This window comes from Merops nubicus, unplaced genomic scaffold (assembly GCF_000691845.1).
Source record: "Merops nubicus isolate BGI_N331 unplaced genomic scaffold, ASM69184v1 scaffold46811, whole genome shotgun sequence".
Taxonomy (NCBI): domain Eukaryota; kingdom Metazoa; phylum Chordata; class Aves; order Coraciiformes; family Meropidae; genus Merops; species Merops nubicus.
The window spans coordinates 7624-34716 of NW_008587142.1; the positions used below are offsets into that span (position 1 = coordinate 7624).

At 36.7% G+C, this 27093-nt stretch overlaps 1 protein-coding gene across 1 annotated transcript; it reads left to right on the forward strand.

Moving 5' to 3' along the window:
* Window positions 1-755: 755 nt before the first annotated feature.
* On the forward strand, window positions 756-26667 carry SNX2 (sorting nexin 2). The gene is made up of 14 exons (XM_008948817.1): window positions 756-870; window positions 9109-9272; window positions 10574-10640; window positions 10848-10891; window positions 10981-11122; window positions 14444-14522; window positions 17773-17848; window positions 19113-19226; window positions 19450-19543; window positions 21472-21677; window positions 22687-22830; window positions 25148-25228; window positions 25332-25403; window positions 26188-26667. The coding sequence occupies exons 1-14, from the start codon at window positions 837-839 to the stop codon at window positions 26236-26238; spliced, it is 1368 nt and encodes a 455-aa protein (XP_008947065.1). The 5' UTR covers window positions 756-836; the 3' UTR covers window positions 26239-26667.
* The last annotated feature ends 426 nt before the right edge of the window (window positions 26668-27093 follow it).

Sequence of the window (27093 nt, forward strand, 5' to 3'; positions counted from 1 at the left end):
CACACTTTACAAGTTGTCCTTTTAAAGTGCATGCATTCATAAATAAATATGTTGCTCTTGAAAACTTCTTAGCTAGCTGTGTTGGGTGAAGTTGTGAGAAGCGAGTCTTGCAAATGTTCTAGTACTGTGGCAAACACAAGTCAATACTCAACAAGTGTTTTCTGACTGAAGCACAGGTGTTCAGTAGGTGTGTAGTTATTCTGTGAGTAAACTATACATTTAGTAGCCCAGTTTCAGTATCGCTTTGATTTTCCTGAATGTCTTTAGGTATTTCTCCTTTTCACAGGGCAAGTTCTAGTCTTCAGTGAATTAAAAGAACTGTACCTGTGGCAAGACTAGCCAGTATAGAACATTTGGAGATCTCTATTAATTTTTTTTCTATGTGTAAACCAAGGTTTAAAGCCAAGCATTCTCAAAAAGTACTAAATAATCAAATTACATTCAGCAATACTAATAAACTTATTCTAGATATTTCTGCAGGAGCTTTTGTTTCATGTTAATTAAGCATGAGGAAACGGGTGACTTTATTTCTTTCTGACAAAGAAATAAAAAGAGCTGTTGACTAGCTCATATCCTTTGTTCATTGTTACCATGCTGGGAGTAGGAAATGGAAATAGCTGACAGGGTTTCCTTTCTGTACTTCTTGCCTTGTTTCTTTGCAATGAAAGAATGTTTGTTGCAGTAGTTCTTATATGCTGACACATGGCAACTGGTTCTTTGCTAATAATGTCACTTTTTTTTTTTTTTAACAGTCAAGTCCTTCATCTCCAGAGCCAGCAAGTCTTCCTGCAGAAGACCTCAGCACTAACTCCAACGGTCCAAAGCCAGCAGAAATCATGCTGGAGGATGACAGAGAAGACCTCTTTGCTGGTAATTGCTCTGTTCTTCTAATGTGTCTGCATAAACCCATTTGCTCTTGGACTGAAAGAAACATGCTTTTTTTGTGAAGGAGGGTTAAAAGCTTCAATAGTTTGACTTTAATGTACAGATTTTTTTTTTCTTGTGGTACTTTATAACATAGTGTAGCAGTATTAGCTGGCTTGTGTTCTGCTGACACTAATAGTATTTATCTTTATGTAGTAATAGTAGTGATAATAGTAGTATAGTAGCATTTATCATTATGTGATTAACAATATTCAAATCTGTGTGTTAAAACATGACATAAGGTATTTTTCATTTAATAACTACACATAAACTGTCCCAGTCTGTTTTCCAATTATAAATAAAGGTAATTAGATCATATTGCATGGTATTTCCTTTTTCTAAGACTTGTGTGTTACAATGAAAAGATAAACTGGCATATGGGACCAGCCCTATCATTTTACTAGCACATGATGCTGTCTCTGATAATTGACAGAACTGCATGTTTTGGAGGAAGATCCTTGAAAGTTCTGATAAGTAGTCAGTCAAAAGACAACACATTTCTACCACTTCATTGATCAGTCACTACTCTGGTGTTGGTTTTTGACTATCCCAGCATGGGTGGTTGTTGCTGTCAGTGACACCTGTGGGAGCCTTAACTGTTCAAGAAAGGCCATACATTATTTGGAGTATATTTTGTACCTCAAAAGGTGGTTCTGAGTGCTGCTTCTCAATATGAACACTTTTCCTATTACTACATATTGAGTGAGTCAGTTGGCAGTCTGCTTTGAATTTGGTCCTCATTTCTTCTTCATTTATTTTCTGGTGTAATAATCAAAAATAAATTTTATAGCCTGTAGTTCTCTGCTGTTTTGCATAGATACCTGTCTACACATGTCCATTACCTTCGTTGTGAATTTACTAAATTTGTATTCGTAAATACTTGAACTTAGAACTTATATTTGCTCATGACAGAATGTATTGACTGACTTACTAACTCTGTAATAGTGTTTCAAGAGAAAAAGAGAATATAGAGGAGAATCTTTCTTCTTTAGTGTTCATATTACCTGATATTATGACTTGTAAGGACCAGCAGTGCTTTAGCAGTGAAGCTTTCTAGTACTTTCTAATGATTTGGATATTTAGCTTTAGTGCGTAAAGCTGGCTTTTTATAACCATGGGGCCATCTGGAATGGGTATTTTAGGAAAGCCAGTTCTCCTTTGGATAATACTAAGAGAAAAGGTGGCTGGAGTAAGCCAGATTGTTTCAGTTGAAATGAATGCTGCGAGGAAAACACATAGAACCGATTTAATGAGTTTGAGTTTTGCTGTGGAGGACGTTCTCTTGAAAGCATGCAGCAATGAACTGAAAGCACCCAACTTGGTACATGTCCAACACAGCTACGACTGCTCTTTAAAGATCAATTTATATACAGGCTGAGGCTAGGACAAACTCTAAAACAGGGGAAAAAAATGAGTGATTTATGAAGCCTAAGGCAGATGATGACATCTTTCACAGCATTGTGTTCTAAGCAAGAAGTTTACAAAATACAGTTGTAGTGTAGTGGTGAGCTTCTGTCTTTGTGTCACTGTCAGCATAGGCATCCTCGAAAACCTAACTTGTGTTTCAGCACTGTGTACTCACAAGTACATTTTTCTCTTTTGTAGGAATGTTTTGCTAGACAATGATGTTAATCCACCTGATTAACTTTCTGAATACTGATTTGCAGTGAATATAAACAATATGAGAAGGCAAGATGACATACCTCTTTTCTTGCTTCCAGCACGGTTGCATAAGCCTGGCTTTCTATGACAGCAGAACTTAATTTACAAATGAATGGGACTGAGTTTTTTTCTTAAACATACTGAAATTCCAAAGAAACCTGTCTTGGCACAGCTTGTAGGAATGCTTAAGTGGAGAGGAAGAGAATGAAGGTCCACAGTTCTAAGCTGTGTTGTTCCTTCATAGTGATTTATTAGACACTGTAGAATCCAGGTAAAGGAAATCCTATGGGTGGCTCCTGAAAAGAGGGACTGTGGGGGCATAAAAAAATTCTAGTTTTGCAAATATACTTTGAAAAAAAGTAAAGATAGCCTCTCTAGCTATTGTAGGTTAAATGCCTCTTTCTCATTATGCCATCTGATAATGCAACATAATAAAAAAGAAGGTGAGGGAGAACAAATGATATTATTTCCCGTGCTGTTTTGATGCACTTCAGAACCTGGGATTTTTCAGGCTTTTTAAACTATACTTAAAACATCTTTGCTATTGTTTCTGTTTTCTATTTGTTTCTGCAGCAGCTACAGAAGAGTACGTATGATAAAATGTTTTAGATATTCATACTTTGTCTCTGGTGACTCATAAGTGAACTATTTAAACTCGGCTTCAAAGGTGGAAGAAAATGAGTTTTCCAGCTGTCACTGAATACCAGTGAATTTTGCTCCTGCATTCATTAGTATTGTGGTATGTGGTTCTATAAAAAAGCAAACTGTCTTGCTAAGCCCACGTAAAGTCATTAAGCCTTAGAGTAAAAGTCAGTCTGTTGATTATTTGGCCAGAAAAGAATTACTTTATGTTACCTTGTGGAGCTCTTTTATGTGGAGACCACAATGGCCAGTGCTCTAAACCAGGTATTATTAAGAGTATCTTGAGGGGTTTTGGGCTGTGCCTTAAAACTTGGCTTCCAAAAATTAGTCTTCCAAAATATTGCCCTAAAGTTCTTTGTATAGCTGCAGAAACATGCTGTGGATTGCCTGTGTAGGTCTGTGCCCTCTGCCTGTAGTGCTCACAGGTGATGGGCAGGTCTGTGAGGTTAAATCAGTGCTCTGTCACCATTTCCAGAAAAAAAAAAAAAATTTTTTTTCCTCTCCCCTAGTCTGATAAAAGATAAGGTTTTATGTTCTTTTGGTTCTTCAGCTGTGAAGGGTGGGAATGAATAATCTTATGCAAGTAATATATCTACTGTGTCCTGGAGGACAGTCAAGGCTGGTAGGGGAATGGTGTTTGTATTTGGTTTTATTGTGGTTGTTTGTTTTTTGTTGTTTGTCAGGTCATGCTAGGTTTGTCTTAGCCTTTATTTTTCCTGGGTGTTGATACAGAAAAGGAGATACTAGTTGTGTGGACCAGGCAAGACGTATTTTATACCCAGCTGAACAGCAAGTTTCTAGCTGTTGATGTCTGCTGGGCTGTTGTCATGTGGTATGCCTAATAAGAAAAGTTCAGTGCACATGCTGCCTTATAGAAGCTGGTTTTTCAGTTCTAGGTCTCTTCTGCTAGTAACGAATGCATGAAAGCATATACATCTTACAGTTTTGAAGTCAGAAGGTGTCTTATTAGTGACTGGCTGTTCTGTTAAAACTATTTCTGTTCTTATTCTGGTAAAACAGTAGAACTCATGGGTTATGCCTTGGGTATAGTAGTTCTCACAGTCCATTCTGTTAGAACGTCTGTCTCTGAAACATTACTACACCTTGAGAAGCCTTTTTTAATAATTTGTCCTCTGTTCTGGACAACAGTTTCTGCTTCAGCTCACTTCCACGTTTAGGTGATTACCTGAGTAAACTGGGAGGTAATAAGTGAATTCAAACACTGGAGGCATGTCAGAATATTAGAGGTCTGACATTTAGAAATGTGACCAGTAAAAATAACTTACTCAGCTGAAGTGAACTGCTTGTGAGGAATTGCAAGCTTGCACTTGCTGAGATGATGTTTGACAAATACTGGTCATGACGAGTAAAGAAACAAGAGCTGTGTAATGCTGAGATTGAGCCCCATGCCTGAGTGCTGATAGAAACCTGCTGTAGTTGGCTACAGAATGTTAATTAAGTCTTCTGCAGCAGGGATGGGATGTTTTCATGTTCTTTTGGAGGTAAGCATCTTGGCAGTCGTCCATAACAAAGTCTGTTCACGGATTGTAAAGTAGGTATTTATGTGTGGAAATCTTGCAGCATTAAATTGGTAGGAGTGCTTAATATGTGCTGATAACTGCCATAGCTGATGTGAGGGTTGGATCCTAATATTTTCCTCCTAAAAGTTGGGCAGGACAGTTATCTCTCTTTATGCAAGAAGAGCTTATTTGAGAACTTTCCAGGAAAGCAAGAAATCTACTTTTAATTTTCGCTGTAAATAGTAATACATAATTTTTTGAAAACAAAACAAATTCACAAAATCACAACGTAATACCTGAGGCGTATTAGATATTTTTAGAGGAAAACCTAAAATGAATACATAAAGCAAATGTTTCTGAGAGTGCTATAGTTTCTATTCTGAAACCTACTGAATTCCGTCTTTCCATGACCGAAAAAAAAAAAAAAAACCCACAACAAACCCAAACCACAAAACAAACAGAAGAATTGACAAGGAACTTCTTGATCTAGACAATGTCGTCTTGTTTCTCAAAGTGAAAGAATATAGGTAAGAAACGTAAGTGCCAGAGTTCATCTGCACAAATCTGTTTCTTGGGAAATAAATCTTCAGTTTATGTGCTACTCAAAGACTGCTTTTCCAAGGGGAAAAAAAACAGCTAGAAAGTGTAAGGGTCTGCTGATGTCATATAAAGCTAATACTTATTTTTTTCCTTGAGAATCTTTTAATACTTCTGTTTTAAACAACAAGTACAACATCCTTGACTCTGTCCTGCTCCATTCCATCACCCCTCTCATCAGCTTTTCCATTTCACTCATCCAGATTTAGGTAACGTCTGGGATGCATGCAAATTTAGGATTGAGATGTAACAGGAGGGAGAGTGGCATAAATTCTCCTTTCTTCTTCTTTAAAGAACTGACCTGCAGCTATCAAACAGATGTATTTTCTCTGGGTACACTACTCCAGGAAAATAGAGCTAATATCTATCCTGTCCTGTCTTTCCTCCAGGAAAACAGGGCTAGTATCACCTTTAAAAATTTACCTCTGCCCAACCAACTTGAGGTTGCACAGCTTTTGACATACTGGTGTGGATGAAGTTTAGTGTTGCTAGTCTTGCTGGAAGGAAACCTCGTTGCCTTTCCAACTGCTTGTTCCTGCTTCTTTCTCTTTCACAGAATTAATGTAACAGCTTAGCAGCAGGTTCGGCAGTTTGCTGAAGGGCAGCAGGGGCTCACCCTGCCTGGAGTTCCTGTGATACACAGCCTAGATCAGTTCAAGATGCTAATGAGCATGTGGACACAAGTCTGAAAGGGAGGAAGGAGTGCTTGGCTGGAGTGTGCTTCTGTTGCACCTGATAGCAGTGCTGGTTTGTTACATTGAATTCACACTTTTTCATGAAGTCATACAGTCACAGTAACAGGAATGTTTACTTAGCTGTTGAAAGTGAGAAATCTGTGCTTTGAATTGCTTCATGATTTGTTTTACAAGCCTGTTTAAAATTTGAAAGTAGTACTTAGTGGTGTTTAATGCCTTGTTTCTCAAACACGTGTGCTGGGATATAGCTGGTGACAGGAAGAATTGAAGTGGAATTACTTTATTTCATAATTCATTTTATATTATATCATCATCTGTATGAAATGTAGTATGTCACATATGTATATATAATTTTTTTTTCTCATAAATGTTTCTGTAAAATAGTGATTTGTGTAACATATAGGTTGAATACTGTTAGCCACCAAATGGGAGAACTACCTCTTTCCCATATTTACATGTTGTTCTTTGACCAGTCTAAAAGCTTTTTTTTGCAACAGCCACAGCATGATTTCCCACCTGATCTGAGGTTTTGAATTAGTGTTTTGTTGCTTTAAGATGCAGTATCCTTCCTGTGACATTTGAGGGCAGGAAGCATCAGCAAGATTCTGAAGAAAGATTTAGCAGTAAGAATAAAGCAATGGTAGGAAAAGAAATCTTTTCAGAGAAAGCTTTTAGATAATCTTTGTTCATATTAAAAATCGAGCATATAAAAAGATGATTGCTTTTAAGTTTAGTTTGAAAATACAGTGGAAATCTGTAATTTGAAATTAGGAAGAGCATTGCTAGCAGCTTGAGGGAAGTGATCAATCCCTTTACTTCAGCTCTGGTGAGGCTGCACCTGAAGTGCTGAGTCCAGGTCTGAGCTACCCAATACAAGACAGACATGGACAGACCGGAGTGAGTCAAGGGCCATGGAGATGATTAAGGCATGAAGTTTGCAACATCTGAGTGGAGACTGAAAGAGCTGGGGTTGTTGAGCCTGTAGAGAGCAGGCTCTGGGGGAATCCTACAGCGCGTATGAACACCTGATGGGAAGGTATGTAGAACAGGGAGCAGAACTTCCAGTGGTACCCACTGACAGGGCAAGAGGCAATGGAGACAAATTGAAATACAGATAATAAATAGGAAAAAATGTTGGATTTTGCGGTGTTGGTTTGGTTTGGGTTTGTTTTGTGGTGTGGTTTTTGTTGTTGTTTGGTTGGTTATTGATGATGAGGGTGGTCAAGTGTTGGTGCAGGCTGTCCAAGGAGCAGGTGGATTCTTCATCCTTAGAGATGCTCAAAGCCCATCTAGACAAGGTCCAGAGCAGCCTGCTCTGGTTGACCCTGCTTGAGCAGAGCAGTTAGACTAGATCTGCAGAGGTCCTTTTTAAGCTCAGCAGTTATATGATATACTCCCAAGCAAAGTAATGACAGCACATTTTCTCAGCCTCAAGCCAGAACAAGCATTTGCTTCAAACCAGGTTAAGGCATGATGACCTTGAAGTTTATTTTTCAGTTTATTTTAAGCTTCAGTATCAAAATTTAGACACACAGTCATTTTCATCCCTAAAATAGAGAAGTGTGGTTTTATTCATTTATGAGAAACATCAAAGATTGGGAAAAAAGTGTTAAAAAGGAGTGGGAAACCTAATTGACTTACAGAATATATTCCATAAGTGGCACCAGGGCTAGAGTGGTTTTGATGTATTGATTGTGAGAGATCACAATACTGCTTCTCGCGGGAGTGAATGATGATGTTTCATTGGGTGCTGTTTCCAGTTCTGTTTATACCTTGCTACTAGATTGCAGGCAGTTCCAGAGAAGCTAACAATCCTACATACGGCAAGAATGAGACTTTTTTTATATGGACTATAACTATTCTACAAATTTTGAAGTAGGTCTGATCTTCAGACTCCTCTTTTCTTAACCATTGAGTAAGGATGAGATATATTAATTATACCTGCCAGGATTTAGAGTTTGGAAGAGAGATGGCATATTTTCTTTTGAAAATTCAGTAGTTCAGACAGACAGAAGTTGCAAGCATGGTTTGTGTGTGTGTGTTTGTTTGTTTGTTTGTTTGTTTGTTTTTAAAAAAATTGCATGGTAACTCTATTTGGTAGCTTGGTATAACTCAAGAGTGCCTTTCTTACCTGCTTGGTAAAATACTTGTCACAGGAAGTTTTGTCTGTAACAAGACTTCAGATGAGTTTGGAAGTCAATTTTGGTATCAAATGACACTTCTGTGGTAAGTGCTATCTTTTAAGGAACTAGAATTCTTGAAAGTGCACATGTAGCAAGAACCACATCATTAGTTATTTAACCTAGACCAGGAACTTCTCTATACCCAGGAAGTGTGTAGTTTGCTAGTGGTCAAAACCAGTTAGTGGAGGAAAGCATGTGGGTTTTGTAGAGCAGAGATTTACATCCTCTTTAAAGACAGACAAACTGTCTACAGCCTGAAGAAAGTATTCAGTTTTTGTGAACTGTTTTAAGCCCCAAAGAGACTGAAGATAGAGAGTAAAGGTAGCTAGTCTTACTAGTCAGAATGTCTCTTCTTCTAATATTTCTGTTTTACAGGTTGTGGACTTTTGGCAGGAGTGGGGGTGTCATTATGGTTGTGTAACTTCATCTGACACATGACTTGGTCTGCTCAGTTATCAGCCTATATTACTAAATCAGCTGTTGTTCAGAGTGCAAAAACTAAACGGGTACAGGTCTGAAAAAGAGCTGCTTGTGTGTCAAAAAAAAAAAATCAGTCTTCACAGTTATTCACGTTACTCACAGAAATAAATGACTTGCCACTTGGGATTACTTTAAAAGAGCCTTTAGGTAACAATCTCGTCTCTTAAAAAAGTAGATTTGCAATATTAATCTTACTTCAAGGAATTATGCAGTACAGGGTCAAGTGTCACATTAGTTTTTGCTATGTGTTGAAAGAAATTACCCAGCACAAACTGCTGCTATTTACAGAGGATCTTACTAAACTTGTGTATTGTAATTCTTTAGTGTGTGTGTTTTGTTACCTTTGTGATGCATTTCCACCTCTGTTGCACAAAACCCCTTTGCTAACTCAAAATATTTATCTAGAAGCAACAGAAGAAGTTTCTTTGGACAGTCCGGAGAGGGATCCAATACTTTCACCAGAACCTACTCCTGCAGTCACTCCTGTAACACCTACTACATTGATAGCTCCCAGAATGGAATCAAAAAGCGTAACAGCCCCTGTAATTTTTGATAGATCCAGAGAAGAGGTATGCATTAAAATTCTAAATCATGGAAATGTGTTGTTTTTAAGTTTTTTTTTTTTCTTCTTTTAAAATAACAGTTCCTAAATATTGACTTACAGGATCATTCTTTGCTAACGGGAGGTATGTAAAAGAAAACCTCGTCTGTTGATTTTGCCCGTAAAGTTTAGTGTGAATTTGACTCATGAAAATACCATAACCATTAATTATTTAGGTGATTATCCTGGAGAGCTGTAGTGTGAGGAGTAAGAAGCTCCGTTCCTTCAGATTATGGGTTACTGTAGAAGTATATGTAGGAGCAAGCCGTGAGTGTGATGCAGGAGAAATGTTACCAGTGTACTAACTAGTTAATAACTGCTACCAGCCCGTTAAAGTTTTCAGCTTGGATTTCTGACACTGCTGTTGGTGGGGGAATCGGCAAAGCCGTTTTTAGCATTGTCCCCCATGCTAACAAAGAGCTGAGGCTAGTGGTAGTTTTAACATTGCTGTTTACAGCTGGCTGGCATTCAGCCTGGGCATTGCTGAATGCCATTCATTCTGGAGTGTTCTTTTACTAGACAGTGCCTTTGCTCAGTGAGTTTGTAAGCAAGGCGTACCAGTGACTCAGCGATGGCTGCTTCCTGAGATACTACGGGGTGGCGTTTTATTCTGACTGCTCCCTGTCAGCCCTGCTACACTGTCCCCTTTGTCATGATTCTTCAGATCTCTGTTTTTATCTAACCTTTGTATATTACCCAGGAGAGTATTACATTCTACTTGATTAGAGCTCAGGCAAGTATGAGAAAACTCTGTTAAACACTTCCTTTCCCAGGCTCTCCTGCTACAAATACCATTAATGTAAAGGAATATCTGTCCTTTGATTAGAGACATGTTGCAAATGAGAGTGGGTTTTGAAGCATAGTATCTGCTGGCATTGTAGGAGATACAATGAATATACTCTTAAAATAAATATTTACTAAAACTTTTGAGGCCACTAAGTCCGGAGAAAAGGCTGCTGTACAAAACATTTTTTGCAGGAAGGCTTAAAACTGAAATCATAGACTTATTTAGATTGGAAGAGACCTTTGAGATCGCCAAGTCCAACGGTAAGCTCAACACTGCCAGGTCCACCACATGAACTAAGGTGCAGTGACAATCAGGCTAGAAATTACATACGCTTAACACTGGATAGTGGGTCTGGAAGGGTTTTTTAATTATGCAAACATACTAACTTAGTAATCTTTGCCTTCCTCTATACCCTTCTATTTGTAACCATATATAATATGAATGTACTTTACCTTGTTAAATATGGCATATCTTATCCCTAGATTGAAGAGGAAGCAAATGGAGATTTGTTTGATATAGAAATCAATGTGTCAGATCCAGAGAAAGTTGGTAAGTTCCTTGAGCCTCATGATTCAGATGATAGACTGTATTATCCCCTGAAAGCTATTCTGAGATTTTAGTGTGGTTTCTTATTCAGTTATCTTTTGGCAGTTTTCAGTAGCTAAATGGAAAGCTTTTTAATGTATATTTTGGAAAAAACAAAGTGAAGGGATTAAAATAACTTGCCCTAGGATAAGCATCTTAATTTTCTTACAGGAGATGGCATGAATGCTTATATGGCATACAGAGTAACAACAAAGGTAACTAGTGCAACAAGTATTTGCAGATAACTTTGTATCATACCCAAATAGATGGATCAGTAATTTGGAACTTTTTTTTTTTCCCCAAGACTTCGCTTTCCATGTTCCACAAAAATGAATTCTCTGTTAAAAGAAGATTCAGTGATTTTCTTGGCTTGCACAGCAAATTAGCAACAAAGTACATGCATATTGGTTACATCGTGCCTCCAGCTCCAGAAAAAAGTATTGTGGGTGAGTGTGGTTCCTGTAAGGTTGAATTTAAGCATGTCATTCAAGTACTGTAATAAAAATTAAGTATTTTAATACATGTTAAGCTTGTAAAATAAATATTTTTGTGTTCAAATATTACTTATTTCTTATCAGGTGGTCCAAACTATTAAATATTCTCCCTGTTCTGTATTTTTTAAAATTTCAGGTTAAAATGAAAAGATATGTACTGGCATCTTCCTAACTCAGACTAGCATTGATAATAAGGACAAATGTCCTAATACCTGGCCTTCTTTTTCTTATCTATCATTCTTTCTTTGCTGTTGCCCTTCAAGACCTGATTAGTCTATCAAAAGAAAGATATTAAATGAAAGTTTATTTTTAACTTGTGCTGTTATCACTTGCCTGCAATACACAGTTTTGTATGCGCTCTGCGGCTCTAATATTTCAATCCGTTTCTTTTGATTATTGTGGATGCTAAAACCTCTAGTTTATTCTTCAGAGTTCTAATTCAGAAAACACTTTTGAGCAATGTTAGTCTTCATGAATGCCTTGAAGGATCAGATCCTTTTGCTGTGAACTAGGCAGCATTCCTGATGTGTTGAAGCAACTTCAGTTTTATGAGAGGTTCTTTCAAAATCACTGAACATTTAAGAAAGTAAAACATGATGAATTCTTTTGGTGTATCCATATAAATAAGTGATTCGGTCCTAGATGCTGTTTGATATGTAGGGAATGGCAGGAATCTTTTTTTTTTTTTTTTTTTTGAGTAGTTTAGTCTGTAAGCTGATCAGAGCAGCAGCTTTGAATAAGGCAGACTTCGTAATATATAGGCAGCAGAAAGCCTGGGAAAGTCATGCTTTTAATTCTGTGGTAAAACACCGTATTTTTCAGCCTGTAAGACTGAAAATTTTATCTGAATTCTTGGTATTTCTTGAAAGTAGTGTATGACTTTGTAATAACCGATTTTTCATGTAACAGAAATAAGGTTAACTATAAATCGTAACATGGGTTATAAAGATGGAATAAGGCTTCTAGTCATGTACTTTGGATAACACGGTATTTAAGGCCTTCATGACAGTGTGCAATTACAGGGAAATGTAGGGTTTGTATCAAGAGTCAAATTCATCTATAAAACAAAGCTTGGACTGGATTTGAGATACCACTTGAACAAAACCAGCATAAATATTGATACAGCTGGAAGTCTAAACTGGTGGGTCTTACTGCAGTGTAAGCAAGCACTAGCTTTCACTTCAGATCCCTGGACAGAGACTTTGTTAAGCTGCAGAAGTTAAGTTAGAAAAGCTGTAGGACGTTTTTCCCTCTTTAAACCTGAACTTCAATGAAAAGTTGGTATTTAGTTCTGTCCAAAAATACATAGTCTATACATTTCTTATTCTGCAGAAAAGAAGGGATTCTAGGCTGATTTTAAAATGAGGCAACTTAAAGCAGAAAGCCTGAAAAACAGCTAAAAGTAGGGTGCCGTACCATGTGTACAATACATGTTTATTTTTAAATTCTTAATACAAAATATCATACATTCAGTGCTAGGCAGTGTGTACTGTACAAAAGTCCTTTATCTGTTTGTTCAGTGTAATATTCGACATGTTACACTGTTGTTAGTGCCTAGAGTTTTAAGCTCTAGCTTTATTTTGGTGACAGGTAGAAAGGGATGGCATTTCAGACCTTAGCCACAAATTCAAGTAGTCAGTTACTGACTGTGGAACAACAGGATAAAACTGAGTCAGTGGTGAGCTAGGGTTGGACATTCATACAAATCACATCACTACTTACATATGTGTGTTTGGAAAATCACATTTTCTGTTTTTAAGAAAATAATCTTTTAAGTCACGGATCCTCTCCTGTGGAGGATTGGACTGCTTGGGCTATAGAAACTGCCTTTACGCTTGCATTTAGGTAGGCTTAAGATAGCAGAGACAGAAATATGAGATGATATCCAGAAATAACTGTCAGTATCGCAAGTTAGGAATTCCTCATATTGGTCATTTGGTTTACATAGTTTTTTCCTTATGAACTTCTGTTGCTATCAGGTGTGAAGGATTTTTTTGTGTTAAATTACAGCACTTCATGCTTTCTGCAGTGAAATATTAAGGAATAGTAATACTTTAATGCAAAAAGACAAGGTGTCTCAATTACTTCACGTTTGTTTGAGTACTTTAATCCTTAAAGACATTCAATTTTACAGATACATTTGTCCATTTACAATTACATTACACTGTGTAGCATACATTTGAAAAAAATGCCAGTCAAATTTATTTTTGTCATGTCACATAGAAGGGAAAAATTAAGGTTTCACCAAGGGTTTAAGGGTCCCTCCTTGTTCCTGTAAGGATGCTGTTTGTCCCCTCCGTAGGTTACTGTGTAAAACTTGTACAGCTAGAAGGGAGATGGGGTGAGGAACAATTTTGGCAGCTGTCGACGTGGCATATCACAGAGTACACATTCAGAATCTCAGATTTAGAACTTTGAGATGCAGAAGCACAGAACTAACAGAAAAAAACACTACAGGTAGAAATAAGATGTTTGGGCTGTATCATAAGATACTTCTCTTGTGTTTTAGGAAATAATAATTATGAATGTTCAGTGTTTCATGGTGGTTTTCTTAGGACTCAGTTTCCTAAGCTCTGAGTTTAGATCTTTAGCACGAAAGACATTGACCTCAGTCTGACAGTTTTAGAGTTCTTCTGCTTCTAAGTTTGTGTGTATTCCCATACCATGATATATCAATAACTCTGGCTGCCCTGTCATAATTTTTTGGGTAATCTTGACTTAGGCAGAGGAAGCGATGTAAAGCTGCATACATTTTATTCTGCTGATATTATTCTCCATTCAGTTTGTTCACATGTTCAGAATTTTCAGAGCTGGTTAGTTTGCCTGAGTTGACTAACAACCTCTTAGGTTTAGGGCTTAAAAAAAAAAATAGATTGCAAATATTGTTAGTAAGCTTGCTAATTAATAGGCTTATAATTTGAGATTTATTTTCATATTCTGCTTTATTTGGGTAACTGTTTTCTTTTTCTGAACATGAGTGACCAGTAAGACTCTGATCTTCATTTAGACAGTGTAATTTGCATTTATGAAAATGAGTTTTGTATAACTTATTCACAATTAACATATTACAGGAAACTGCATATTTCACAAGGCTGCCTCCACAAAATCATGCAGCATGCAGTGCTGATATTTTTTCTGTGCCTGTGTAAGGTTTTTCATTGTAATTTGGCTTAAATACATAAACTTGGGTAAGCTTTATCTTCTGGTTACATCAGTTATGTTCTGATTTATGTATAATAAAATGAAATCAATATGACACCATTTTTTTCAAAGGCATGACCAAGGTTAAAGTAGGGAAGGAAGATTCTTCATCTACTGAATTTGTAGAAAAAAGAAGAGCAGCTCTAGAAAGGTAATGTATGTATCTAACTAAAACTTCTTTAGCTTCAGAATGACTTGTAATATACCATGTGGTCTCTATAATTGGGGTCTTGACCATCTGTACTGAGATGCAGATGATTGATTGCAGAGGTTCAGTAAGTAAACTTTTATCAGTTGACTTAGGCATTTTGAGTTTAAGGAATAGAGGCACTTCAGCAGTAAATCCGTTCCATGGAAAATCAACTATTGGGCAGGGAGGTAGGTGGAAGAGACCTTCAGTCACTTGAAAGCAAAACAGCCTTCTGACAACCTACAGTATGTTGATGTGATTAGCTGAATTTTGGCATACAAGGTATTGGATCTATGTCACCCAGCACTGGTATACAACTAATATTGTTCAAGTGTCTTTGCTGTGGAAGGGTACTGTCACTGACACACTGCATTATTTCTCTCTATTGACATGGCTGATAAAGCCTTCTACAAGGTAACTTGTAGAACTTAAAACAAGTTCTTGTAAAACAAGCCTTAATTTTGGTATGATTTTGTAATATGCCTATTGCTTTGATGCAATTGCATCATAAGAGAACAATACATCATTTAACAGTTTCAGTTAAACTGGAAAATTATCAAAAGTAAAAGTTTTTAGATTGTTTGCTGAAAGACCTCTCTAACGTAACATATGAAACTCTTGAACATCTGGAGTTCCAGAGCCAATCTTAAACAAAAGATATCTCTTCTGAATCCCTTTGCTAATGTCTTTCAATTTCCTAAGTAACTGAAGAACATCTGAAATTATACTGAACCTCAAAATATTGATAGGTTGTTCTGTCTTAGTTATCTGTTAGCTGAAAATTGGCATATAGCTTAACATTTGCCACTTAAAATTGCACCTAGAAGTTACTAAAGTTGTTCTGTCACGTGGAATGGAACTGTAAAAGGTGTTCTGGTTGTACAAGTCTATTGGTAAAGGGTCAGTGCTGTGAGATCTGCAAGGCCTGGCACAATAGCTGGGATTAGAGTAAGTTGTCTTAGGTAACTGAACAGATACTCCACACAGCTTCAGGTCTCTGTCATAAAGATGACTAGTTTCTCTCCTGGTTGCTTGCTTCAACAACAGAAGTATAATTAGAAAAAGTTTAGTTTGCAAGCTTGTGTGTGTGCTTTAAGTGCTGCTTTTTCATTTAATTGTTGAAGGAGTTACGCTAGCATATCACTTCTAATGGATGTTGAGCACTGCTCATACTGGGGAATGGATGCTTCATGACTCTTGACTATATTGGGAAGGCTTCATAGTATATTCCATTTGAGTGATTTTTTTTTTTTTTTTCGGGGGGGAGAGTGGGGGTGGAGGGTTTTGGTTTGGTTTCAGAAAGACTACAAATATCTTGATAATCTGGCAAAGAGCGACTTGTTTGCCATACCAACTTCAGCAGACTTTTTCTTTCAGAATCAAAAAATTACCTACCTACCAAGGTGTTCAAATGATATTAGGAGGGAGAGGTACTACTGCTCTTGCTTAAACCTGAGGAACATTATTCATGTTCCTGAGAAATTCACACAAAAGCAATCTGTTTCAGTTTGCTCTTTTTGTAACTGAGAACTATGGGGAAAGTGGGCAGGAAAGCAATGTACCTTGTCAGTTGAGTGCACTAAAAGTTATGCCCCAGAATAGTGGACTTGCAGGTTTACCAGCCAGATGTCCTCAAGCACATTGCCAGTTGTCTCCTGTGAAAGTGGTCAAAGTCTCCCACAGAGTGAAGACTGTTCTGTAGCAGCATATTTCTAAAGAAAAATTATGTTGGCTGCTTGCCACCTTAACTTGTACTTGCTACTGAGTACAGAACAAGCAAGGAAAAGTTCAGCAATTTAATCTATAAAATAGTTTCACTGCAACCATTTATGTCTTAGGAAGGAAAATAAGGATCTGGTGGCCACATCAAAGAGAAGATGGAAAAATTAGATTATATTTATAATATCAATATACTCAGACTTTCACTTGAAAGTCCCAGCCCACATCACTTTCTAGGACAGTTTCTAAGCAATTTGTGAATGTAATGGAGTTGTTCAGTTACTTCACAGATGAGGCTGGAGCAAATCTAAAGCTTTGCACAAAGCAGAGTGTGCTGTTGATAGTATTGCCAGTCCTAATTGGCAATAACACATACTTTCTTATATTCCCAAGATCTTTTCAGGTACTAGATTTCTGTAAAGCATTCATGTAAACATCGTTCTATGATTCTCTTAATACATGGTGTTAAAGTCGGTTATGGCAAACTTTAGCAGTCTTTACTGGAAGGCAAACTTGCAGCAGTTTACTTAGAGGAAGTATACACTTAAAATTTCTCTCTTCAACCCAAGAAGATTTTTTTCAATCAGCAGTTTTGAGATGTAATCAGAAATGGAAAAAAAAAATAAATTTGCAAATGGAAAGATTTGCATTGGTTTATGTTTTTATTTGTTTTGGGTTGTCTTTTTGTTTGGTGTTTTGTTGTTATTGGGGTTTTTTTTGAGGGGACTGGGTGAGAGGAGTGGATGAGTCCTTTTGAACTGATGTAGGTTGAAGGCTTTAGTCTAGCCAGCAAACACATAGTTGATACCTAGAACATAATCAGCTTATTTCTCCAAGATTTCCTTTAGATCTAAAATAAGTCAGTCAGAATTATCTGTAACAAAAACCTTGCCCACTGCACTGTACAGAAATGTTTAAACGAGCTCATATTATTTTTTCTGGTGTACATTGGCTGTTATTGGAGGAGGAGGACTTCACTCGGCTGTTGAAAATACGAAGTATATTTTACCACTGTGCAACATACTGTTATGGCAGGTTCCACCTCAAGCAATTTCTGGTGTAAACCAACCACGTTAGAAACCACTCTTTGTCCCTTTGGTGTGTGATGTTGTGGTACAGAGTGCACAGGGCTGCATTACTTTTAGTTAGAATTTTCAGATTTTGTGGCAGCCTTACTGAAGTAAGGCTTCAGTGAATGTTTCAATGGCTTAGTGGTCCTAGCTTGTGACTTTGTGTAGGACATAGCGTGTTTGTTGGAGAAATGCATAAATATGGTTTGAAGAGGCAGCAGAGAGTCAAGTTTTGAAGTGGCACGGAGACTAAACTATCATCTGACGTTTTAGATGTGACTTTTTAAGAGTGTTCAAGCCCCACTAGATAATGAGAGAGGTTGCGTGCTGCATCGTACCATTCTTTAGATGGACACTTTTCAATACTGTCAGGCACATTAAATCTGTTTCGTTATCTAATATTTTAATTTTTAAAATTGTAGGTATCTACAACGAACAGTAAAACACCCAACCTTGTTACAGGATCCAGATTTAAGACAGTTCTTGGAAAGTTCTGAGGTATTTAAGTTCTCCTGTTTCTAGATATTGTAACCTACAAAGCAGAATATTCTCCTTGTATTGAGACCTAGTGTCCTAAATTCATATGAAATCAAACTGTATTGGACCCTTCATGGGACAGAATGGCAGAGGCTACTTAGGCAATGGTGTGCCCCTGATAAAACTTTGAATGGTAGTGACCAAAAGCTATTTGCTATTCGGTGACTTCTCAAGAGAGTTGATGTGTCCAGTTCCAAGTGCAACTTGTCATACATGGTGAAAATCTGTGACTGATGTTACTGATTGTTACATAAGATCAAGAATTAAACTGGCTTGGGAAGCAGCTTTCTTGCCTCAGAGTCCAGCCTGAGGTGTATTTGTGGGATTATGTGAAAACGCTAGTGATGCTGCTGACCAAGCTAGATGTTTTGGGAATAGAGGACTCAGTCACCTGTACTATTGATCTGGCATCTTTCACAGTATTAAATATATTGTTAAAGATACATAATACCTATTTATAAATGTGCATAGTAAATTCACAGTAATACAGAACTATCTTTTGGCCAATGTCAATATCTTAGTCATACTAATAAGTCACAGAGACCTCACTACTGACAAAAGCATCATTGATAGCTAGCTTACGGGGGATTTGTCAATGCTGCTGACAGGCAAAACATCACATGAAGGGTAAATGGTCTGACATAGGGGCCACCTTGTATGGCATGTTCAGGCTAGCTTGAATAATAATATCAATTAAATGTAAAGTTTGTTAACTTGCCCCGGGAATTCTAAGTACCTAAGCAAATACACAGTTCTCTTTGCAAGCTTGAGGTAGGTCTTGAAATGCAGCCTATATTGCAAAGTAAAATGACATCAACCTGTTATACTCAGCACACAGTGCAGATCTTGCGTTACAAGTAAATGTTTTACAGAATTTCTTTTGTCTAATTTGTTGTAAATAAGAGCTTTTCTGTTACTGTGGTGAGCTTGTTCTCTGTAGAGTATATGTGGCTAGTCAGGACCTTTGTCTAGTTCATAATAACTTTGGACAAGTGGGTTGCTTGTTCCATTTAAATGTAAAGATGTAGAAGAAAAGTAAATAGTTTGTATTTTTAAGTTTTCCTCTTGAGAATGTAAAAGTAGTAAATCTGAGAAATTAGATTCCACCATATTGTAACACATAGGAGTAAAGAAAACACTATATCCTTCTCTTTCCCCCTTGTGCCCAGTTAAACCTCCATCCTTTTAACCAATCTGTTTGCCCTTATTTGTCATTCAATTCCAGCTGCCGAGAGCAGTTAACACCCAGGCTCTGAGTGGAGCAGGAATATTGAGGATGGTGAACAAGGCTGCCGACGCTGTCAACAAAATGACAATCAAGATGAATGAATCGGATGCAGTAAGAGCTGATTTTTCGGCTTGAATAATGAGACGAATTAATGAGCCTCAACAATTGCATTTTAAAGCTGTAGAAGTAGAAAATGGGTTATTAATTTGCTTATTGGCTTGAGTTCTTAGCTGTATCAGCTGACCGCCCTGGCAGTACGTGGATAATTTTCTTCTTTATAACGAGAAATGTTGTTATCTAATTAGTAATATTTGACTCTTTCATCTTTTGTCAGTGGTTTGAAGAAAAACAGCAGCAGTTTGAGAATCTGGATCAGCAACTTAGGAAACTTCATGCCAGTGTTGAAGCATTAGTCTGCCACAGAAAAGGTAACTTTACTTTTACGTGGCTGCGTGAACTGAAGTATTTAGAACGTTAGGAAATGAAACAAGAGCTTAGTTTGTCAGTGCTTTTTACTAATAGAGTTATACAGTATATTTTAATGCAAAAGTCTTCTAATTCTACCTTGTAGTTTAAACTGTTCTAGCATTTTTGTGTACCTGGTTTTAATCTTAATTTTAACCAGAGTAGCTGTCATTCCTAAAGCTACTGTATTGATTTAGCATAATGTCACAGTCCCTAAACCAGGACACACAATTTTCTTTTTTTCTTGTGGAGGTTCAGTGCCATGTCTTGCAAGAGGTTCTGCTACAGTTGATAACCATAAATCTATCTCTGGGTGTCATGTCAAGAGTCATTGCCTTCTGAACAAACAGTGGCCACATAAATCCATTTAAACATCTTTTGGTTCAGTATTGCTCTCTTAACTGATTTTAATTGCTTAAACAGGAATGTGTTATTATTAATGTGGTCCACATAATGCTGCATCACCAAGCTACTGCTAAAGTAAATTTTTCTGGAAAGATAATAGTCTCAGAACAGCAGCTTTTGGTTTACTTATTTTAGGGAGAAGCAGAAGCCCATAAGTGTAATTTAGTCACCTGTGCTGCTTTTTTGTCAAAGGTTGCTTTCCATCACATTAAAAAAAAACAAAACCAAACAAACAAACAAACAAAACAACAAACAAACAAATAAAAAACCAAACCAAAACACCAAAACTTTGATTTCTAACTCGAGGAAGACCATACATGTGCCTACTGTATTACATTAAAATATTGTGTCACCTTTCAGCTCTACACTTTCAAAAGTATGTGAACATATCATGAGTTGTTTTCTCATGACTCAGTCAGGAATAAATTCTCAGTGAAATTTTACTACTCTGTGGTAGAAATCTTTGGCTCGATGTTCACAAGACTAAAGAGTATTTTAAGAAGTAGTGGAAAATGATAGTGTTTGTTTACTGTTGATTTGACATCTACTAATAGAATTGAAGTATTTGGTTTGGGTATTTTTTTAAGAGTTGTTTAAACTGTAAGAGTTTTAGATATCCTGAAGACAGTTTGCTTCTACAAACATTTTTGGTGTTCTGATGATTCTGAAGAAGCAGCACAGTTGGAAAAAACCCCTGCACTTCAATCCTGAAGTAATTTGGATTAAACGTTTGTTCGAAGGCCCTTCATAGGGCCTAGTTTTGTACAGGATGACTTGCATGGGATTTGATGAGACAATTGTCCTACTATTTATTAATAAATAAGCTCAAAACTTTACCTTCACATGGCTTCACAGGTGCCAGCCATGCTGGTATGTGGGATGGGGTTTTTTTGGTTGTTGTTGGGGTTTCTTGTGTTGTTTTTTATTTCTTCTTTTAAGGCATGTTAGAATGAGGCAATACATTACAGTATGCACAGTTAAAGGTACTTTAGTAAATAAAACAATCCAGCAGAAATAAATTTCACTCATGGGGGTGGTGGTTTTGTGAAATTGCTGGGGCTTTTTCTCTCTGAACCGCGTGGAACAACTGTGCTAGAGACCTGTTAAAATTGTTTTGAATTTCTTCTTTAGGTGACCTGAATTCTGTTTCGTGGGCTTGCATTTTCTCTTAATTAGGCAATTGGATAATACTGAAGTGACATTTTTTTTTCTCCAGACCTTTTGCTAGATAAAAGTAGGCATGACATTAACAGACTGAGCAAAACATTTATTGATAGAGAGGTTTGTTTTTTTTTTTTTGTGCAGGAGTTTTTCTCCTAAATACGGTTTCATTGTGATCTCCTTGTGTATTTTATCATGAATTTATATTTTTCAGTTGGTGAAGTTAGGGCTGAAATAAGGCAGAGGTCTGTGTTCCAGTGATCTATACTGCAGAGTAATATAACAAATTAACTACACTGTACTCAACATTACTCCTGTATTTCAGAGCTTTCAGCCAACACAGCTGCCTTTGCTAAAAGTGCTGCCATGTTAGGTAACTCTGAGGACCATACTGCTCTATCTAGAGCTTTGTCTCAGCTTGCAGAGGTTGAGGAGAAGATAGATCAATTGCATCAAGAACAAGCTTTTGCTGATTTCTATGTGTTCTCAGAACTGCTTGGTGATTACATTCGTCTCATTGCTGCAGTAAAAGTGAGTACCAGTAAGAAAAATACTCATTTTATGTGTTTAATGTGTTTAAAATCACATTCCCCAACTTGTAGATTTATGGTAAATGAATGTATGCATTTGCATATGTGTAAGACTAAGGTTTTGCCTGAAGTTCTGAGTAAAATGAATGCATTCATGATCAGTTATTCCAATCATAAAAATTATTATGATCACAAAAGGGAATAGATTAATAATGCAAAAGGTGAATGTCCTTTATTTGGAGTAGTACTAATTGTGCAGAGTATTTGAGGACACCATACACTACTGTGTCTAAGCATACTGTACTTCTTTCTTTTAGGTTACTTATTTTTACACTATGCTCAAATTTTTGAGAACATAATTTGGCCGTCTTTGGTAGCTAGCCAATAGTTACTGTAAATAAACAGACACACTTTTTCAATCTACATCTCATTAAAGAAAGTATTCCATTTTGGCGTGTCATACTGCACAGTATCATTAGGTTTTGACATGGGAAGGGGTGTCCCCCATTCTTTTTCTTCCCCCCTTCTCTTCCCTGTTAAATTATTATTCTTTATTAATTTATTACTAATAAAAGATATTATTATAGCTTGTATTATTATACTTTTATTCTGCTGCCTTAATCCATTGCTAGCAAGAACGTATTGTTGAATATTTATGTAATTCATATGCATGAGAAGTCCTGTAGCATGTGCATTGAGATAACTGTTGGCATAATAGAGCACTTTGTAGTGATTGTTCTAGTAGTGTTCTTGTGGAATGAGGAATGTAAAATGGTTTGGGGTGCTAAGGTGTCTGCCCTGAAAAGGCTTCTTGAGTCCTCTGTTACTTGTGGAAGGTATTGACCTGTACAAGTATGCTGTCAGATGAAATATAAAACGACATGTGGTAGACACAGTAAGGTTTCTTTGAGTATACTCACTCCAGTTTTATCCAGAATTACCTTTTCCTACTAGGTATTTAGATAGCTTTAACAATTCCAGTTGTTTAATAAAATTGTCTGTCCTTACAGGGTGTGTTTGACCATCGAATGAAGTGCTGGCAGAAGTGGCAAGATGCTCAGGTCACTTTACAAAAGAAACGTGAAGCTGAAGCAAAGCTCCAGCTTGCCAACAAACCTGATAAACTGCAACAAGCTAAAGATGAGATAAAAGAGGTAATGTTACGAAACGTTATTTTGGAGGTCAGACTTCCTGCGTTAACTCATTCATTCTGCATTAATGCACTACTTTATACCATTTTTTATTTACAAATCACTTACTCATTTGCTGTTTTCCATATTTACTGAAATTTTAAAAGAAACTTCTTTAAAATATTACGTGTGTGCAATTGCTACTCATTATAAAATCTGTAGGGCAGTTAATACTGTCTCTACAGAGTCTGGGAGATGGGAGGAGGGGAACGTGGACAAGTTAAGTACTGCTTTTAACTGTTAATGGATTGCTTGGGTAGGCAGAGGAGCATCTCTTGGCTTCTAAAGCTAAAATCCAGCTAAGATGACTAGTGGAGAACTGTTCCTATGTTTTGCTTAATTACACAGCTTATCTACCCATATATATATATATGTGTGTGTATGTATATATGGTGTAATTTCAGTAAAAATAAATCTAACATGTTGAAGTGTCATAATTTATACACTTTCTCTATCATGCTTCACTAAGGAAATTGAAGAGGTAGGACAACTTAATTATTTAACATTAATGCATTCTAATTATGCACCAGTATTCTCTCATTAAATAATGGGAGAACATCATTGCAGATCTCAAGCTATGTTCATTTTGCTTCCTCATTGGTCACTAAACATGTGCTGCTTTGTTCTTTCTGCCCTTCAATGTATTTTGCATATGGTGTTGAAGTTACTCATTAACTTGGCTTTCTCTTTCTCTAAAAAAAATTCCTTTATTTGGGGGGAAAACTTAGTGTCACTCTTGTGCAACCACATTTTTTCCGGTTGCCTCTCTTGATGTTACCAGTACACCCACCATATGAGTGAGCTGCAACTCCTTGTCGAAAATATTATCTGAGTATTGAAAGGAGTAGGAAATACTCAGTGATCCTTTCTCAGTCCCAATATTAAAAGACTTAATTATGTTATTCCTGAAGGATTTATTTTTCCTACTTTACTGGATGATCAGTATGCTGATTGAAAGTTATTGCTGCCATTGAAATATGTGCAGGGTTGCTTAATTCTGTAGTAGCAGTCTTTCTGGCATAGAAATTGCAAAGTGGAAGCCCACACAGTTTGACAGTCATCCATGATTCAGTTGCTCTCTGTGGTCTAAATATAAATGTGTAGATTTTATTGGAACACAGACGATTTTCATCTCATGTTACTATACATTATTATAAAATTTTCATCTCAAGTTACAATAGTAACTTGATACTTCTCCACAAAATGTTTTGATGAATAAATAGCACCACTGGATTGCTAAGAGGAATATACTGTATTGAAATATGTGGCTTCCCTGCTGTCTTTTTCTGCGGAAGATAAGTGCTACTGGGTATATGGGCTCACACAACTGAGTATATTGAGATGAACAGATAGAGTTGCATTTTAGGTTTGTTAACCTAGATGTGTCCAAGCGTAAGGCTGATAGCTTTTTTCACAGTGTATCTACACAGCTGGCTTAAATTTAAGAATGTAACAGTTTATAAAAGCAATTATAAGGTAATGTAGTTGATGAAGATCTCTTAATTGTGTAGCTCAATGTCTTTTCCCATAAACTAAGGAGAGATATAACCTAGAGTCATGTATTGTTATATGAATGCTAGCTACATTATCAGTATGGGAAAACCCTACAAGCAACATCACTTCCTCTGAATTTTCCTCTTCTGTTCTTCTTGCCTGTGATAACTCTTGTACTCCTGCTTTCTATGAGAGCAGTTCCCACTGCACAAGAACGCATGTGCTTTGGCTTAAGTAACATGCGTTCTGACTGGAAAGCCAACAAACATGTCCTCAATAGCTTGTCATCTGCAACGGAAATATGACAGAGATAACCGTGCACTTGACCATAGGTGAGATGAAGGTTTAAATCATTGCTTCTGGGATTAGGAAAGTACAGAGAAATGACTTCTGAGACTCTTTCAGGCTTGACTGGACTGGTAGTCACAGAAAGCTTACAGGTTTAGAGGTGTTTGTAAACAGAACAGCAAGTAACACTGTAAAGATCCTTTTTCTTTTCTAAAGAATATTTTTAAAATGTTATTGTTTCTTAATATCAAGATGTTTTACATTTCATCTACAGATAGCATTATCTTAGACATACCATTGTTTTAACTGATTTGATAACATCATATTATACATATTGTTACTTTGTTATTGTAAGAATTTTCCTTAAGTATGCCAAAAAAACAAATAGGTTCTTTGCATCTCTTAAGTGACTTTCACTAATACACTAAAAAAAAGTTCAGATACTGATGACTGAATGGATGACAAGAAGTCTTATCTCTGCATGTCTTTCCTTTGCCAGTGGGAGACAAAAGTTCAGCAAGGGGAAAAAGATTTTGAACAGATCTCCAAAACCATTCGCAAGGAAGTGGGAAGATTTGAGGCACGTATAATTTTGTCCAAGTAAACGATAGTTTTACTCAGAATGCTAGTATTATCTTAAGTAAAACTGATTAAGAGGTTAATATGCCTTTATTTATTAACAGAAGGAACGAGTGAAAGACTTTAAAACTGTTATTATCGAGTACTTAGAGTCATTAGTGCAAACACAACAGCAGGTAAGATAAATTTCAAGTTTTGTACAAGTTAATATTTAATACTTTCCTTATTAGGTTAACTTAAAAAGACAGGCTTTAAGCATAGTGTTTTCTAAACCAAAGAACTACTACTAGCCTGTATTGGAGAATTAACTTGGTGATTGCAGTTTCCCATCTATTGCTGTGCTCCCTTGCACAGCTCTTAGTTCAGAGAAGCAAGGGAGAAGCTCCCTGAGGGATATGGAGAGTGGAGGGTCATGCCTTCTGAGACTGAAGTAATACTTTCACTTATAGATTGGTTAATTTGTAATGAATATGTACTGAAGAGACTTGGATACTTAAATGTTTATTGCTTTTTTTAAGCAGTGTAAAATATTACTGAATATTGTAAAGAAGTAGAAGAGCTTTCAGAGACTCACAAGTAGACCTTGTTCCCAAAAGAGTGTCTTGATTCATTGCTTTGTTCATTCCAGGAGTATAACCCTCCACCTTTGTTTAGTTAAAAAAAATAAGTTGTACCCTTGAAGGTAAGAATAGCAAACTGAGCCTGCAAAGAAATTCTGTGTAACTGTATTCTATAACATTGCATTCAGTGTGTAGTAAAAACTCTGTTGCTGTGAACAGACCTGTGTTCATTACTTGTTTTTTTTTCTTACATTATGTAATAATGGAAATGGATAATATGAAGTGCCCATGTTTTTACTTTGTTCAGGGGAGACAAGTTTACCTAAGAGGAGGAAGGTATATGTGTTTGCTTTTCCAGCATTGAGTACTTAATAATGAGACTTTCTCCCTTCTCTTCAAGCTAATAAAATACTGGGAGGCATTCCTACCTGAAGCCAAAGCCATTGCCTAAAAGAAGAATATTCCAAATGACAAGACACTCTGGATGTTTGTCCCAGATAAATATAAATTCCACAGTGAAATCACTTTAAATCATCCAAATAAACCACTGTATATTTTATGAATTAACATGTGGCTTTTTTTATATACTACAGCATTTTATTAACAAGCTGCATGTCCTGACCCTCTTTGAAGTGGACTGTGGCATGATGTTCTGCAACACATTGCTGAATTGAACACTATTGTGTCTTAATACTTGCACTAAATGTGCACTGCAAGACCAGAAAGCTGATATTTTTGTTCTTTACAATACAATGTTCTGTACTACATTTACCTGATCTTTATGAAACAAATTTAATTGCATTAATGTTCACTTAAACATTCCTGTACAAAATCATGGTTTTGTGATTACAATAATAAAGGGATGTACCTTGTGAAACATTAAACACTCTGGTTTTGTGTCTGTAGGTATTTACTGGTGTTCTTAGAAGTAGCATTTAGAACAAGTTGAGATTATATCAAAGGCAGAAACAACATTCAGTAAAGAATGCTGGAGGTGGCATTAAAGATCCACAAACAACTGTTTGTGGTAAACTTGCGTTTTTCAGTTCTGCATCTCTTCATTACAGGTATACTTTTCACAGGAAATTATCACTGCCTTGGTAAACTCTGATGTGTTAGTACTCATAGGGTCAAAAGACTGATGCCTGGGCCCCAGACAGGCATAAAATGAAATCTCTTCCAAGTGTTTAACAAAGCTTCTGAAAGGTTAAGGTCACCTGAATGGCCAAATACTGATATCCTACTGGACTGGAAATTTCATCAATTTATCGTTAGTGGTATCAGGATACAAAAAGAAAAAAAAAAG